Raw genomic sequence first — 15,885 nt, 5'->3', positions numbered from 1 at the left:
TGTGCATCACTGTCGTGCTTCCGTCCTACACAAACTCCACTTTGTAAAATTTGATCTTCTACACTGTGTTTAATATAAAATGCCCCCTGCCTTAGAAGACTTGGCAGTCGCACACTTTCTTCCTCAGTCACTTGACGATCTCGCCTCCATCTGATGATGACTGGTGTCATGTTGGGAATAAAGGTAATGTTGACAAACAGTAAACTGAAGAAAGTCATTGTTGTTGACTCTGGGTATCCGCTAAAGCTAGCGTCATCACATTACGTGCATATGATGTCATGTGCCACTGACTAGTGGCTTATACTTCCGGCTAGCAAAAAAAACATTTCCATTTGAGATGATACTACCTTTCTAAAATTCACACTCTAGATTGTAGAGTATGCAGTGCATAGTGTAAGTGTATAGTATGTCATTTGGGACACAACTTTAGTATTTACTCTCTGATGCATGTTTTTGGAACAGAAGTAACACGATGAGTAAACGTACCCCGTGCTGCACGCAGACTGACTAATCAATAATAATGAGATTCGCTGGCAATGATTTTCATTATCGATTATTATCAATTTTATCAATTAGTTGTTGCAGCTCTACTCGTAATAAGAAATTTATATTGTTTATCAAATTTGTAAATCGGTCATATTCTGTTACTTGAAAATGCATTTCAATGAAATGAAGAAGCGGTGTGTGTGCCCGGCTATCTACCTGCGGCAAAAGCACAAGCGCCAATTAGCTTAGCTTATGGCTTTAGCGCGTTTAAAGCAAAATAATAATGATGAAACACACTCACTGTTTGTTGTAACTGAGCAAAATCCCAGTGTAGCTCCTATCTCAGTAAGTGAGCATCACCATCAGGGTCTCATTCATTACATGTTCGATGGTGACCGGGAGCTGGACCGCAGCTCTTCGGCCGTGGCCTCTGTGTTTTCTGGGTGAAGTGTCCAGCTCGGTGCTGCTCGTTCCCGGGCGCCGAAGAAGCGACAAGCCGGACACTTTATCAAAGATAGGAGCTACATTGGGATTTTGCTCAATTGCAAAAAAAGTGAATGTTTCTTTTATTATTTAATAATTTAATTTATTATTATTATTTTATTTTATTTTTTTTGTTGCTTTAAACCGCTAAGATAATTGGCTACTGCCACAATGGCGCTGCTTTTGCTAGTGAGCACAGGTGGAGCACAGGTGTGCTCACTCTTCTTCACTCCCATTGGTAGTTGCTGCACCAAGACGCTCCAAATTTGCAGAAAGTTAAACTTTTCCCAACTTTGTCCCATTGCTGGACACGCCCACATATAGTCGCCATCGCGCATGTCGCTGGAAGTTACCAGATCTCATTGAAAATTAACGGTCTCTGTTTGCTCTGTCGCTGCGAGTTGCTCTAAGGATGAACGTACCTTGATTCACAAACCAGAGAGAAATATTTTAAGAGCCTCAGAGGCTAACTTTAGGGTATGGCTGATTTTATGCTATTCTATGCTAACTAAATAGCTTGCTAAGTATTCACATGTTATCACTTTATAAAATTAGGTATTAAATGAAATAAGGTATTAAACAACTTGCTGTAACTGCAGTAGCTAAATATTACCTACATAACCTAGATACCTGTTTCAAGACTAGCTCATGATTTGGATGGGGATCCAAAGGCTCCTTTGGTGACAGTGATCTCATGGTACACAGGGGATGGCAGGGGTGTGAGGTACAGATATAAAATGATCATAAAAGGGGGAAAAGGAATGGTATTCAAAATGTGCTGAAGTTGTACAACTAGCTAACTAACAAAATAATAGCCCAGTTGTGAACTTGTTTCATTTGTTATCTAGGTTGTCACCTAACAGTATGTGTTTTGTATTTTAACCCTTCAACCTTAGCAAAATTCCAATGCAAGGTGTAAGTGTACTTCTTGTGCACAGTTTACAAATCTGATTACTGTTGTGGGGCTGAACTTTTAATTTTATTTTTTATCCTTGGTGTGTGTGTGTGCATGTATGTGTGTGTGTGTGTGTGTGTGGGTATAAGTGTTCAGTGTCTAGGAAGAATGTAATGTTTAACATAAGTATAATATCAGTGGCAGCTACTCCCTATTAAATATGCACTTATAGGAACAGAAATCCACCTACATTTTATGTTGTAAATAAAATGTAAATATTTGGCAAAAGGTTTCAGTGATTGTTTCAATGACTGTTTGCAGTACTTAAAGGTCAGACACAAAATTAATTTTTAACCACCACCCCCCCTAAAAGAGTAACAGAGTATAATTAGTAATATTAGGATATAGTAATATAGGATGAACAGATGAACCAGACATCTCATCTTAGAAGCAGTCATTTTATTCAAACTTTAGTCCATGCTTTCTTTTCTAAGTAATACACAGCAAGTACTCTTAAGTTACATGTGATCTGTGTGTAACTTGATACTTGATAATGAGTGTAACTTTATTGTGAATATGCCATTGACATCTCAATTCTGATTGGTAAGTAAGTGTTTAATTTTATTTATAACTGCACAGCTCAAATAGTATTTTGGCTGCATGTTAAATCACAGGTTTATATTAATGTGCTTGTTATGAAAATATTGTTTCTACAGTAACAACTTACACGGGTCACTACATAGTGTGTATATATAAATGATAAACCTATGTAATTGTTGATGTGGTGTTTTCTGTGAATAGAAGTTTTAGTCCCCAGTGTCAGTATTTTGTAACAGTGTTGATGCTGTTCCTTTTAGTTTTCTAAGATGGAACGTTTTCAAACAGATGGCTTTGCAGTTTCTTGGTAACATGACAAGCTGTGTTTTTAAAAAAAAAAAAAAAAAAAAAAAAAAACCCCATGTCTTAACATCGAGGGGAGGGGAGGCGGTCAACTGCCATAACCTGTCATGATTTCCCCTTGAAGCAGCGTGCTCTAAGCGCGAATGCGTGAGCACCTGCTTTTCCATTGTTGACAGTAGTGACATCTGGACACGTGTGTTTTATGTTTATCATGTCTCCTCCCTGTTCTGTCATTGACTGGGATTTCACGTGTGTCTGTATTGCCCTCAGCTGCTAGCAGTTTAGACGCTGATCATGTCCACATATATACCGCGCGCCTCACAGCACACAACGCGGAAGATTATCGTAGAGTTTGATTAGTTCGTTTAGTAGTTATAGTCACGGTCCATGTTTAGAGTTAGTTCACGCTGGATTATCCGCTCCCAATTCCTCGTCATAGTTCATGTTTCTCGTTTTGTTTATCGACCCTGTTTTCCGTGACCACGACCTTGATTCATGTTTAACCCTGTGTATGCCCGTTTGCCGATCGCCTGACCTTCGCCTGTTGTGGATTACATTTATGGATCACGTTTTGGATTTGTCTGCCTGTCTCTCCTTTAAAATAAACACTGTTCATACTGCACTTGCATCCGTCCTATCTCCGCTTCGTCACGATACGTGACATAACCGAAGTGATAACAGGAACTAACTTGTTTAGCAGACAATCCACAATGTTAAACATGGTTATAAATGTATTAAACGTTATACTTTAATAATAATTTAAAAAAATGTTTGTTGGCAAATTGCTGTTATAAGACGAATAAAATACATTGGGCCGTGCTATTAGAGTCAGGGAGGTATTAACACATCACACCACCTCATTGTTGGTTATTTTCCTATCACAGCACACCCTGTCCTAACTCGCATTATTTACTGGTACTGTTTAGAACTAGCGTTAAAGTGATTGTTTTGCCAAACCAATTCACTTGCTTATAAACCAGTATGTATTATCACATGTATGTGTAATCAGACTGTATTACAAATATGAAACTATTTCAAACCCATTGTAACACATAATTTCTTTCCTATTTTAGGGTTTACCTGGTGTAGATGGGCGTGATGGAATTCCTGGATTACCTGGAGTTAAGGTAGCCTTGGTTTTAACTATATGGTTTGCAGATTATATTATGGTACTTGAGTTTGGTGTCTAAAATAATTACATTAAGACTCAGGAAACTGCATTTCATACAGGGCAGCCCTGGGAAACCTGGAAACCCTGGAGAGGTTGGACTTCAAGGATTACCTGTAAGTTTCATGCATACACCCCAAAAGAGTATATACCTTTTCTGACGTTTCTCATTCTATTTTCCCCCTTTTCATACAAAATATTTAGAATTAAAGGAGAATAGGCTGAGATTTTGAGGGATAATTAGTGGGACAAGACTTTCATGTATTCTCTGCTTTAGGTGTGCAAATTTTATGGATGAACATTGTAGATACATTGATATATTCTATATTCCAGCAAACTGCGTATGTTAGCTAAGAATAACGTTAAGATTCATTACTTACATTTGAAAGTAACACATCAGTTTGATTAAGTCTGTTATTCTCTGCCTGCTTGTGTTGACAACCATTACAAATTTCAATAATGAATTATGGAGTTGCTCTAATAAAACTCGCACTGTTTTTACTCACATACTGTTTTTACTTACATCCTGCTTCCACTCACACATTACAGTTTTACAATAAAAAAACAACTTTTTAAATATATATTTTTAGAGCTAATTCCAATGTGACAATTGAGGCAGACAGAATTCAAGAGACTTGGATCAAGTGCAAACTATTTTGTAGTAAAAACTATCAGTAAAGATGTAGTCTGGTGATGTTAAAAGAGATGCAACAAAATGCCATCTTAATACCGTTTTAAGGTTATTTATACTTGCCCCAGTATCTGTGTTTAGTTGGAAATGGGGAATATTGGATACATATCAAAGTATGGTTTAATATATATTGTTGAATGCAAAATGTTACCCAGAAATAAAAGCAGACATTCTGCAGTCTAGCTTCAATTCCTCTTTTGACATTTTATCTCCTGAACATTTTTACATTTTTTTTTAAACAACTTATTATTAAAACTAATGAGCCAGTTTTACTTTAATAGGAGAGTGGGATTTGTTTATGATGTGACAGAATGAAGAGATTGATTTAACTTTTGTAAAGCTACAGTATTGTTGATGCCATACGTTTCTGTAGGGCTTACCTGGTGTTACAGGATCAAAGGGAGCTGCTGGTGAAAAGGTGAGACGCTCTGTGGATTCATGTTATTTAGGACTAAGTAAATGTTACAATCGAAGAAGTTCTTTTAACATTCAAAGTGTTTATTAGGGCCCGAACAACGTTGGTGCAAGGCCCTATTGGATCTTTATTATTATTATTATTATTATTATTATTATTATTATTATTATTATTATTATTATTATTATTATTCTTTTCTCAAATGAATTGCATTTTAAAGGGCCTAAACATACCGGAAAACTCAAGAAACTTTCCAGACGTGTCAGAACCGTTGAAAATTTACATCTGAGAGGGGTTCCAGAATTGAGTGTGTTAAAATGGCTCGATAGCGCCACTCACAAAATTTCAACGATGTGCGCCTTGTGCTACGTTTCACCTACATGTACGAAATTCAGTAAACCTGTGCAACATGCCAATATGTACAAAAATGTCTCTTAAACCCATGCCCTAAACTGAAGATATCTACATGCCAATAATCAGTTGTAGTCATAGAGTATACCTACTGGCAACAAACATTTCCAGGCCACGTAGTTTAATGAACTCCTCCTAGAGATTTCATCCGATCAGCATCTTATTCAGTCAGTGTAATCTAAACGCCTTGGCGATGCTAAATTGCGAAGCTTTTAAGTTTTTGTTGAAGGGCATGTCCGTGGTGGCCTGACAATTTTTGATATGAAAAGAATCACATTTTTGAGGCCTAAACATGCTAGAAAACTCATGAAACTTTGCATACCCCTCAGCAGTGGAGAACATTTACATCTGAAACAGGTATTAGAATTGAATGTGGCAAAATGGCTCGATAGTGCCACCTACAAAATTTGAACGATTAGGGCCTTACAGTACGTTTCCCCTACATGTATGAAATTTGGTAGTCCTGTATAATCTGCCAATACATACAAAAAAGTCTCTTGAACCCTGCCATAAACTCAACAGAAAGTCAGCCATTTTGACTTTTCTCTTCAATTTTTGCTCAGATTTTGCCATTTCCAGGCCTCGTACTTTTAATAAACTCCTCCTAGAGATTTCATCAGCTCGATATCATATTTGGTCGGTCTCATCGAAAGGCCTTGCCAATGCTAAATTGTGAAGATTGAGTTTTTGCTGCATGGTGTGGATGTGGCGGTCTCACAAATTTCGATATTTCGCTATGAAACAGGAAATTATTATAACGCAAACATAATGTCCGTTCTGCTCCAAATTTCCCGTTTGATAAACGTCCCAGCCTGAAGACACATACATGCCAATGTTCAGTTATTCAATTAAATTCAATCTGAATGGTCTAATTTTGTGATTGTGCTAGGGGATATCCATTTGCCATAAATCCTTCTGTAACTACTGTTTTAATCCTAACACTGTAAATGCACAGAAAACACTTTTTGGAAAGCATGAAGGCCGTTAAGAGAACATTGCCCATTGCTTAGGCTACTCTTAAATTTTTCACTGCAATGAAATATTTCAGAAGATAATAAAAATACGAGTGAATTTTTGCTTTTTGCAGTGTCACTGTGGCAGAATTATATCTGACAGAATTTGATATTTTATATTTATAAAAACACCATTCTTATTTGCAGTTAATTGTAAAATGTAACTGCTGTCCAACATTTCCAGTGCCAGCAGACTAGGCTGTATCATGAACAAAGTGAATTCAGTTCAATTCAGTGTATCACACACGTTACATTCGCTATATTTTTGTTCCCTGTAACAATAGAAAAAAATCATGGCGCTCCTGATTATGCTGCATGGCCCCCAGGGGTTCATCTGACCCCACTTTGAGAAACTATGGTTTAGGCCCCAACCACCAGCGAAGGGGGAGATGGATGGGACAAATGACAAAAAATGTCCATCCCAATAAAATCTAACATTAAAAGAATGATCAAATGACATTACATGCACAACTTTTTATCATCGTGAGAACGCTTTCAAAGAAGTATGTCCTTATAAGAGCATTTCTTTTACTTTATGATAATGGTAAATGTCTGCTGATTTTGTATGAACCTTTAAATAAAATTAGCCAAATCTCTGGAAGTGTTCCCCGTTCTCTACAATCAAAGGTTCTTTAAACAGTGGTGCATGATGTCCCTTATATTGAAAAATGTGTGTCCTGTATTTATCTCTCCATGTAGCAGGATACTGTAGTAAATTGTTGTGATTCTGCAATTCTGCTCTCCAGCCATTTTCTGTTTTCACATTTTAAGCACAATACTTTGTTTAAAAAATGTGATTGTATTTAACAAATGTGATTTTTAATTGTAGGGCAATGCTGGACAGCTAGGCCTTATTGGAACTATGGGATCTGCTGGAAAGCCTGTAAGTTGGTCATAACCTGTTTAATGTCACAGCAGATAAATATGCTGCAAAGCTAATCAGACTCAGATTTCATGCTTCTAATCAGGGAGAACGTGGAGAACAGGGAGAAGTTGGACCTGTAGGCCCTACTGGTGGACTGGTGAGTGCTAACCTCCTTCCTATTTGGGCATATCGGTAGTCGTCTTCGTCTTCTTCTTCTTCTTCTTCTTCTTCTATTATACCTTTTGCTTATGTTTAGGGAGATAGAGGTGAGCCAGGGCCACCTGGACCTATGGGGAACCCAGGATCCAGAGTAAGTAGTGTGCGCATGCGTGTGTCTGTAACCTTTTGTGTGACTACTAGTTTCCCTTAATAGGTTTTGATTGCCTTAACATTTTGAACTTCACAAGGACATTTGGACATGATGTTTTTTGTTTGGGTTTAAAAAAAAAAAAAAAAAAAATATATATATATAATTTTTTTTTTTTTAAATAGCTCTTTTGCAAAATTTAGTTTAGTTGGTCACTTATCTTTGAAAAGAAAGTCATCCCTAATCTTTATGAGCACCCATTACTAAAGATCCCCATACCTAACCAATGATGGCCAGAAATGGGTCCAATGTGCTTAAAACATATTTTAGTCTTGTACAATGTAAGCATCCTTACTTAATCTGACAATGGCACGACTTTTTAGTGCCATTGATTATGCTTCTGGTTATTATACATGGGTTTTTTTTTGTTTTTTTTTGTTTTTTTTTTCTTCTAACCATTTTCTTCTAATTTAACATGAAATGCATAATTAATTTAGATGGATAATCAGAAGTGCAGAAAATCCACTATTTTGGTGGAAAACAATCGTCTATGGTAGCATTCTACTGTAATTTTGAGTTTGCGATTACACTGGTTACAGAGGTAGGGCTAGTAGAAATCTGGGGGAAAAGCCTACTTTATTCATGCATTTTGAGAACAGATTTAATATAAGCATAACAAATAATAAAAATGAACAATATTTTACAGTGATTAGGTTTACGATTGACATACAATAGCTTATGCTTGTCAAAGTTTTAAAATGTTAATACATTTGATATTAGCAACAGTGACGCATGATCCATCATCTCAATCATCATCTCAGTTCTTCAAATGTGCAGAGTTTAGCTCCAACTTCTAAACTTACCTGTCTGTAATTTTCTAGTAATCCTGAAGACCTTCGTTAGCTTGTTCAGGTGTGTATGATTAGCATTGGAGCTAAACTCTGCAGGGCAGTGGACCGCAAGTGCCAGATTTGAAGGATCCTGATCTATCATGTTGGTACAGGTGTACAGTTGGTATGCTTGAATAGAGTTTATCCAAATATGGAATTGCAGTGTTGAGTTGTGTGTTTTACAGAGGAACAGTCTCATAAACACAGCTGTGGTGGTGTTTGTCCTGTGGAAAAAGCAGTAAGTGCCTTCTGAGCTGAGTGTCACTTACTGCTTTTATCGCAGGATTGACTACAGCTCCAATTCAAATTTACTGAACCTGCACTGAATCTTTGGTACATTTGATGGCATTTTCTAAATCACTGCCAGCTCACTTCCATTCTCAGCTAATACAAATTAAACACATTTGCAGGGAGAAAGTCTTCATTCTCACAAAAAGTGAAGAAATGTGACCATTTTTGAAAATGGATTTGGAAGAAAATGTGCACAATCCACTGCTAAGACAGAGAGAATTTACTCACTTATCATCCTACTAGTAAAACACTGGCTAAAATTATACCATTAAAACTTTCCTTTAGAAGAATCCTCCACTCATGTCATACAGATGGGACAAAAACATCAAAGACATGCTTGTCAGAAATTAAGTAAATGATCAGCCTAAGACTAACTATGGTGCTTTTGCATGTAACCATTCACCAGGTTCCACTTGATCTTTTATTTAATTTTTTTTAAATACAGCCACCATAATTACAGGCTGTAAGCAATTGTTTTGTCACTCATCATGTCATGACATCACCTCAGATTACTCCCTCCGAAGAGTAATATTACGTGTGTGTGTGTATGTGTGTATATATATGTGTATGTGTGTGTGTATATATATATATATATATATATATATATATATATATATATATATATATATATATATATATATATATATATATATATATATATAATATAACAATAGATCCAATCAATATATTATTAATATTAACATTGTTTGCAGGGATTTAAAGGTGATCTTGGTCTGCCTGGTCTTCCTGGATCCCCAGGCATACTTGGAGAGAAAGGTGACAGGGTAAGGGCATTTATTTAATAAAAAAAAAATCCTATTTCAGAAAATAATTTGTATTCCACTTTGATATTCCAGTAAAAGGTGTCATTTGCAAGGATAGAAGTGATAATTATGTAATACTCACCCAGAATAGTGTAAAGGACATGATCTAGCTAATTAAGCTATAATGGTTAAATTTCTTCTTTTATGCACACACATGCAAGCACACACACACACACAGTGTGTGATTGGCCATAACATTAAAACCACCACTCAAGGGGTGGGATATATTTGGCAGCAAGTCACCAGTCCATTCTTGAAGTTGATGTGCTGGAAGCAGGAGGAATGAGCAAGGATAAGGATCTGAGCAACCTTGAAAAGGGCCAAATTGTGATGGCTAGATGACTGGGTCAGATCATCTCCAAAACGGAAGGTCTTAGGAGGGGTACCCAGCATGCAGTGTTAATGCCAACGAAAAGTGGTCCAAGGAAGGACAACAGGGTCTTTAGAGTTGCTAATTACAATGAAACAACACAGGTGAGGCTGATTGAAACATTTGACCTACTTTGGTTGCTGGGAAGTGTAGTCCAGTGCTGATTTTGGCATAACCATGACAGAACCAGATGAGATGTCTCTTAGTTGATCAGGGTGCTTTGGAGCACTACCTCACTTTTCCTCTAACCTCATCAACAAGGTGTTTCCATCCACAGAATCGTCACTTATAGGAATTTTTTATTTATTTATTATTATTTTTTTTTTGTACCATTCTGTGTAAACACTAGAGACACTTGTCACTTGGGTGAAATTCCCAGGGGATCACAAGTTTCTGAAATACTCAAACTAGCCCATAAAGGTACCAACATCCATGCCACAATCAAAGTACCAGAGATCACTTTTTCTTCATTTTGATGTGAACATTACCTGAAACTCTTGACCTGTATCAGCATGAATTTTTGCATTGTGCTGCAGCCACATGAGTAGCTTATTAGCTAACTGCACATGAATGTGCAGGTATACAGGTGTGCCTAATAAATTGAATGTGAGTCTCTCTCGCGCGCACACACCATTTAAACCACCTGTTGCCGTCTCTACCCCAGTTAAGCGACACACACACCCTGTCCACATGATGTGAGAAAAAAAAAAAAGTGATTCATCAGACCAGGCCACCTTCCTTCATCGCTCCATGGTCCAGTTCTGGTGCTCATGTGCCCATTGTAGGCGCTTTCGGCAGTGCACAGGGCTCAGCATGGGCACTCTGACCAGTCTGCAGCTACTCAGTCACATATGCAGTAACTTGTGATTCATCTTATGTTCTGACACCTTTCTATCATTGCCGTCATTAACCTTTTCAGCAATCTGTGCTACAGTAATTCTTCTACCTTCTACCCTTTTTTGGACAACTTTTTGTAGGTACTATCCACTGCATACCAGGATCACCCCAAAAGACCTGCTGTTTTGGAGATGCTCTGACCCAATTGTCTGGCCATCACAGTTTGGCCCTTGACAAAGTGGTTGAGATCCTGTTCACTTGCTATCTAATATATCCCACACCTTGGCAGGGGCCACTGTAATGAGATAATGTTATTTTAAAGAGTGTGTGTGTGTGTGTGTGTGTGTGTATAATATAATATAAAAATTTTTTTTTTACAAATCTGCCTGAAGAAATAAACTCTATCACATCACTGAAGAGCGGAAACAATGTAATGTAAAAGTCATATATGCCTGGACATTTAATTAATATATTCGTTCTTTTCAAAGGTGTTCTTTATCCATTTGTGAAAATAATCTTTTGATTTCTTTGTATGAATAATGTATCAGGGGGACCCTGGAGAATTCGGATCTAAAGGAGAAAAGGTGAAGCTTTGATTTATTTATGGATTTTATGGTTATCAACCTGCATCAGCTAATAACACCATGTGTGTCAGCACGCCTACTGGTTTGTAACTGAAAGTAATGTTTTGGTAACATCTTTATTCTAGGGAGAACAAGGTGCAGAGGGAACCCCTGGAGACAAAGGAAATGTTGTAAGTTGAATAAATTGGACCTGTAGTATTCTAAAAGGTGGATATTTATTATTGGATATGTACTATTCTAAAAGGTTTCAATATAAAAATAATTATATTCTTTTTAATGTTTATTCTATTTTGTGTCATGTCCATTTAGGGGGAGCCTGGAGAGCCTGGATCTACTGGAGCAGTACGTTTTGGATTTATTATGTTGAGCCATAGTGCTCATGGTTTTATGAAGGCTTACATTAACTATATTGAAACAAAGTTATTTGCTATTTTTATTCTGAGGATTGTGTTATTGTTAAGGCTGGGCCATTTGTTGTATTCTAATGCAATTAAAAAAATTGTTTTCAGACTGGTAATCCAGGAGAACCAGGAAACAGAGGCCCTGAGGGTGCCCGTGGGCAGCCTGGCATCGATGGACCCTCTGGTAGTCCTGGACCCCGTGGTGTACAGGGGAACAGAGGAGCTCCAGGTCCTCGTGGTTCTCAGGGCCCAGCAGTGAGTCAAATATTAGAGCATTTAAATAGGGTTGTTACATTTGCAATGAATTGTAAACAGAATCCAGTGGCTTAAAAGTATGCAGGTACAAAGTACCTAAAGGTAAAGTGTTGCCATCATTTACAATCGGTAAAATGTGTTTTTGTATGTTTGGGGAAACAAGTATTATTCCCAAAATAACCATAGACTTTAGCTATTTTGTTTGGGCCTCCCAAGTGGTGCAACAGAACAGCATTTACCCTGTCGTCAGGAAATTGTCAGGAGATTTTCAAGCCCAAAAATCAAAACCTGTGGTGCCACAGCTTTAATATGAACCTTTTTAGACAAGAACCATTGTTTGAATATTGGAATCTTTTACTTAATAATTTGTAGGCCAGCCAAATGTATTATCAAATAGTGCAATATTAGATAAGTGATGCAATAAAATATATTCACAATTTGAAAGTTTTTTATGGGTCCAAAAAAGAGTAACACAGAATGAAATCTTGATCACTTCTTGGTATGACAGGTGAAAACACAGAACTCGGGTGTGCACCAAAACAATCATGTCACCATCATGTCATATGTTTACATTCATACAGTTAGTCAATGTAGCATTAATATAAAGTGCAGGATTTGGTTTAACATTTCCAGCTGTATAAAGCAACAATAATACAAGTATCACTGATAATCTTCACAATGATGCCTCTTTAAAACATTCTCTTCAAAGCAGAGTAAAACCCAACATGAGTTATCAGATTTTTTTAAGTTCCTGTTTGATTTATTTAAGAAATGTATTCAGTGCTATTGTGAAAAGGTCATTGCAGCTTGAATGTAATAATGGGTTGCACCTCTTTTAGCAGCTTCCTATAATGGTATATTCTTCTTTGCAAAACTGCTTTAAGTCTGTTATACTGGTAGGTTTTCAACAGTGAAGTGCATGTGACGGATCCTGCCTCTGGACTTTGCATTAGACCACTCCAAAATATAATTTTTGTTTCTTTTCAGACATGGACTTGCTTTTGTGTTTAGGATCATTGTCTTATTGCATATTTCACTCCAGTTAACTATCATTTTTTGATATAGAGCAGGTATGGTTCCGTTATTAACAATAAGTATGCAGTATGTAAGTCATTTCCAAGATACAGATCCAGTTCCATTTTGTTCAGTTCGACTTATTTTGTTGACAGATTTAAATGGGTGAGCATGCCTAAGTGAGTCTTATAAAACAAGAACATATGAACTCAGAAATTAAATGATTTCTGAATTGGCGAAAGGCTACACAAACACTGGCAATGTGTATCTTGATGGGATGGTCAGTAAATAAACTGTCAGGGGGATGTTCCAAATGAAACCTGTCTCAGTGTAATTGTTAATGAGTAGTTGTTTTAGTGCAGTATCACTTGTAATGTCATATGTTCAAATTATTTATATAATTTTTGTAATGTATGTGCACATTGTGTATTTGTTGGTGTCAGGATTTGTGACAGTCTGACTCCTACCAATGCCCTAAAAGCACATTATTTTTAGTGGAATGTACAGTATGTCTTTTATTTGTATATTTTATACCTAGTTTATCAGAGGTGTACCTATTTTTATCTGTCAAATAAAAAGCTGGCAGTCTGATTTAACATGAAGTGTCTGTTTACAGGGGAAAGGACCAGGTGATCAGCACATCAAACAAGTTTGTATGCGAGTAATGCAGGGTAAGTGTGGAGAACAAAAGATAAAAACGCTCCTTTATTTATACAAACTTTGTTAATCGGAACTTTTCAGGCATGAAAGAAGACGCAGAATTTTCTATATATCTGCATATATATGACCTAACACATCATATTTTCTTAGAAATTAGAGTTGGTTGTTTTCAATCAATGACGCGTAATAGTCTGCGAGGTCATAACGGAACCCAGGGTAAGCAACTAAAGGCATCCCCCCCCCCCCCCCCCCCATTTGTTTAATTGGGTTCTCTTTATCTACTTTTAGGACTTGTGTGGAAATCTAATGATAGTTTAGATCATATTTATGCAGAAATGTAGAAAATTCTAAAGGGTTCACAAACTTTCAAGCACCACTGTATATTGAGACCATGGTTGTTCCATACCACCATTTGATATGGTGCCCCACTAGCGGTACATACAAGGTAGGCATTATAATGATGCAATTAGGTATGTTATATAATTCTTTGAAATGCACAGTGATCCTATTAATGATTTTTATTTATTTATTTATTTTTTTAGAACAAACGTTGGTGGAATGATTTCACAATTTTGTGCTTATACTTGCAAAGTAAAACTTCTAAATAAATGTTATATTGGAAGAGAGCTGTTCATACAAATTTGTGAATTTATGTTTGATACAGAGCAACTGGCCCAGCTAGCTGCCAGTTTGAGGAGGCCGGAGTCTGGTGCTGTTGGTTTGCCAGGCAGACCTGGGCCCCCTGGTCCTCCAGGTTCCCCAGGAGATAGTGGTTTCCCTGGACAGGCTGGTGCAAGAGGACTCCCTGGACTCAAAGGACCTACTGGAACAATGGGTCTCAAAGGGCCTAAAGGTGGGTAAATATTTCTTCGATACAGATTGGTGTGATTGCCGTTACTAGCTGACTAAAGAAACCCTGTTTATTAACAGCATTATCAGTAATTAAAAGTGTAACATTAGGTTAGCTAATTATAACATACTGTATATGTAACTATGTAACATGTATATCTATGAGGAAATATTAACAACATTAGGTTAGTTTGATGTTGGAATAATTCTAGAGAAGGTGACCATATACATTTAGATTTTAATATATGTATTCTGATTATTCTACAGGTGAAATCGGAGACAGAGGAGATAGAGGCCAAACAGTACGAGGTCCTAAAGGGATGCCAGGACCACCTGGTTTGCCAGGTCAGTATCAATCTGATGACATTGCACCATGGAAAACTACACTCACCATCCACTTTATTAGGAACATCTTTACACCTGCACATTCAGGCAAATATATAATACACCAATCATGTGACAGCAGCACATTGCAAAATAATCAACAAATAATCAATGCAGATACAGAGGTTTCAGTTAATGTTCACATCAAACATCTGAATGAAGAGTGTTCTCTGTGACTTTGATCGTGGCATGTTTGAATATTTCATAAACTCCTGATCATCTGGGATTTTCACACAAAATATTCTCTAGGGTTTACAAAGAATGGTACATGTTAAGTTCTTGTCCAATATCAGTCACAGAACCAGAATTTAAACCCTGCTCTGGGTGATTTCCCCTGGGTGAATTCAGGAAGAAGTTTACACAGACACACAGAGTTCAGTGCAAAAGCTTCTTAGTTTTCATTTTCAGAAAGCATAGTTTATGGTGGGGGAAATAAGTATTGAACGTGTCAACATTTTTTTTTTCTTTCAGTAATTATATTTTCAATGAGGCTAATCACATGAAATTTTCACCAGACATCAGTATTAACTCAAGAAATCCATAAATATAAAGAATTCACCTATTAATTCAACTATGAATTCTGCATCATGTTGTTTAAAAAAAAAAAAAAAAGTACTTGAAGATAATGTGAAGCCATCTGTCTTATAGTGGACCTTTCAACAGGATAATGATCTAGAAAATCCACCAAAGAATGGCTCAAAAAGTATAAATGAATGGTTATGGAATGGCCCAGAATTAAATCCCATTTAAATGTTGTGGGGAATTTGAAACAGGCAGCATATGAAAGAAAACCCTCAAACATTTTGCAACTGAAAAAATATTGAATGGAAGATTGGTCCAAAAATTCCAGCAAGCCTTATAGACAACTATACGAAACGCCTATAAGAAGTTA

General features: G+C 36.8%; 1 protein-coding gene across 1 annotated transcript in view; it reads left to right on the top strand.

Annotated features, from left to right (window-relative positions):
* Positions 1-15,885, top strand: part of LOC108260768 (collagen alpha-1(IX) chain) — a 39,202-nt gene that overhangs the window by 17,560 nt on the left and 5,757 nt on the right. Inside the window, exons 20-33 of the mRNA XM_017461304.3 lie at positions 3,838-3,891; positions 3,995-4,048; positions 4,997-5,041; positions 7,292-7,345; positions 7,431-7,484; positions 7,584-7,637; positions 9,529-9,600; positions 11,395-11,430; positions 11,556-11,600; positions 11,740-11,772; positions 11,940-12,086; positions 13,717-13,771; positions 14,425-14,613; positions 14,877-14,954. Of these exons, the coding sequence (XP_017316793.2) occupies positions 3,838-3,891; positions 3,995-4,048; positions 4,997-5,041; positions 7,292-7,345; positions 7,431-7,484; positions 7,584-7,637; positions 9,529-9,600; positions 11,395-11,430; positions 11,556-11,600; positions 11,740-11,772; positions 11,940-12,086; positions 13,717-13,771; positions 14,425-14,613; positions 14,877-14,954 (970 nt within the window). The remainder of the gene's footprint in view (positions 1-3,837; positions 3,892-3,994; positions 4,049-4,996; positions 5,042-7,291; positions 7,346-7,430; positions 7,485-7,583; positions 7,638-9,528; positions 9,601-11,394; positions 11,431-11,555; positions 11,601-11,739; positions 11,773-11,939; positions 12,087-13,716; positions 13,772-14,424; positions 14,614-14,876; positions 14,955-15,885) is intronic.

Source organism: Ictalurus punctatus, chromosome 29 (genome assembly GCF_001660625.3).
Source record: "Ictalurus punctatus breed USDA103 chromosome 29, Coco_2.0, whole genome shotgun sequence".
NCBI classification, from domain to species: Eukaryota; Metazoa; Chordata; class Actinopteri; order Siluriformes; family Ictaluridae; genus Ictalurus; species Ictalurus punctatus.
This window is presented reverse-complemented; position numbering and strand designations above follow the sequence as displayed.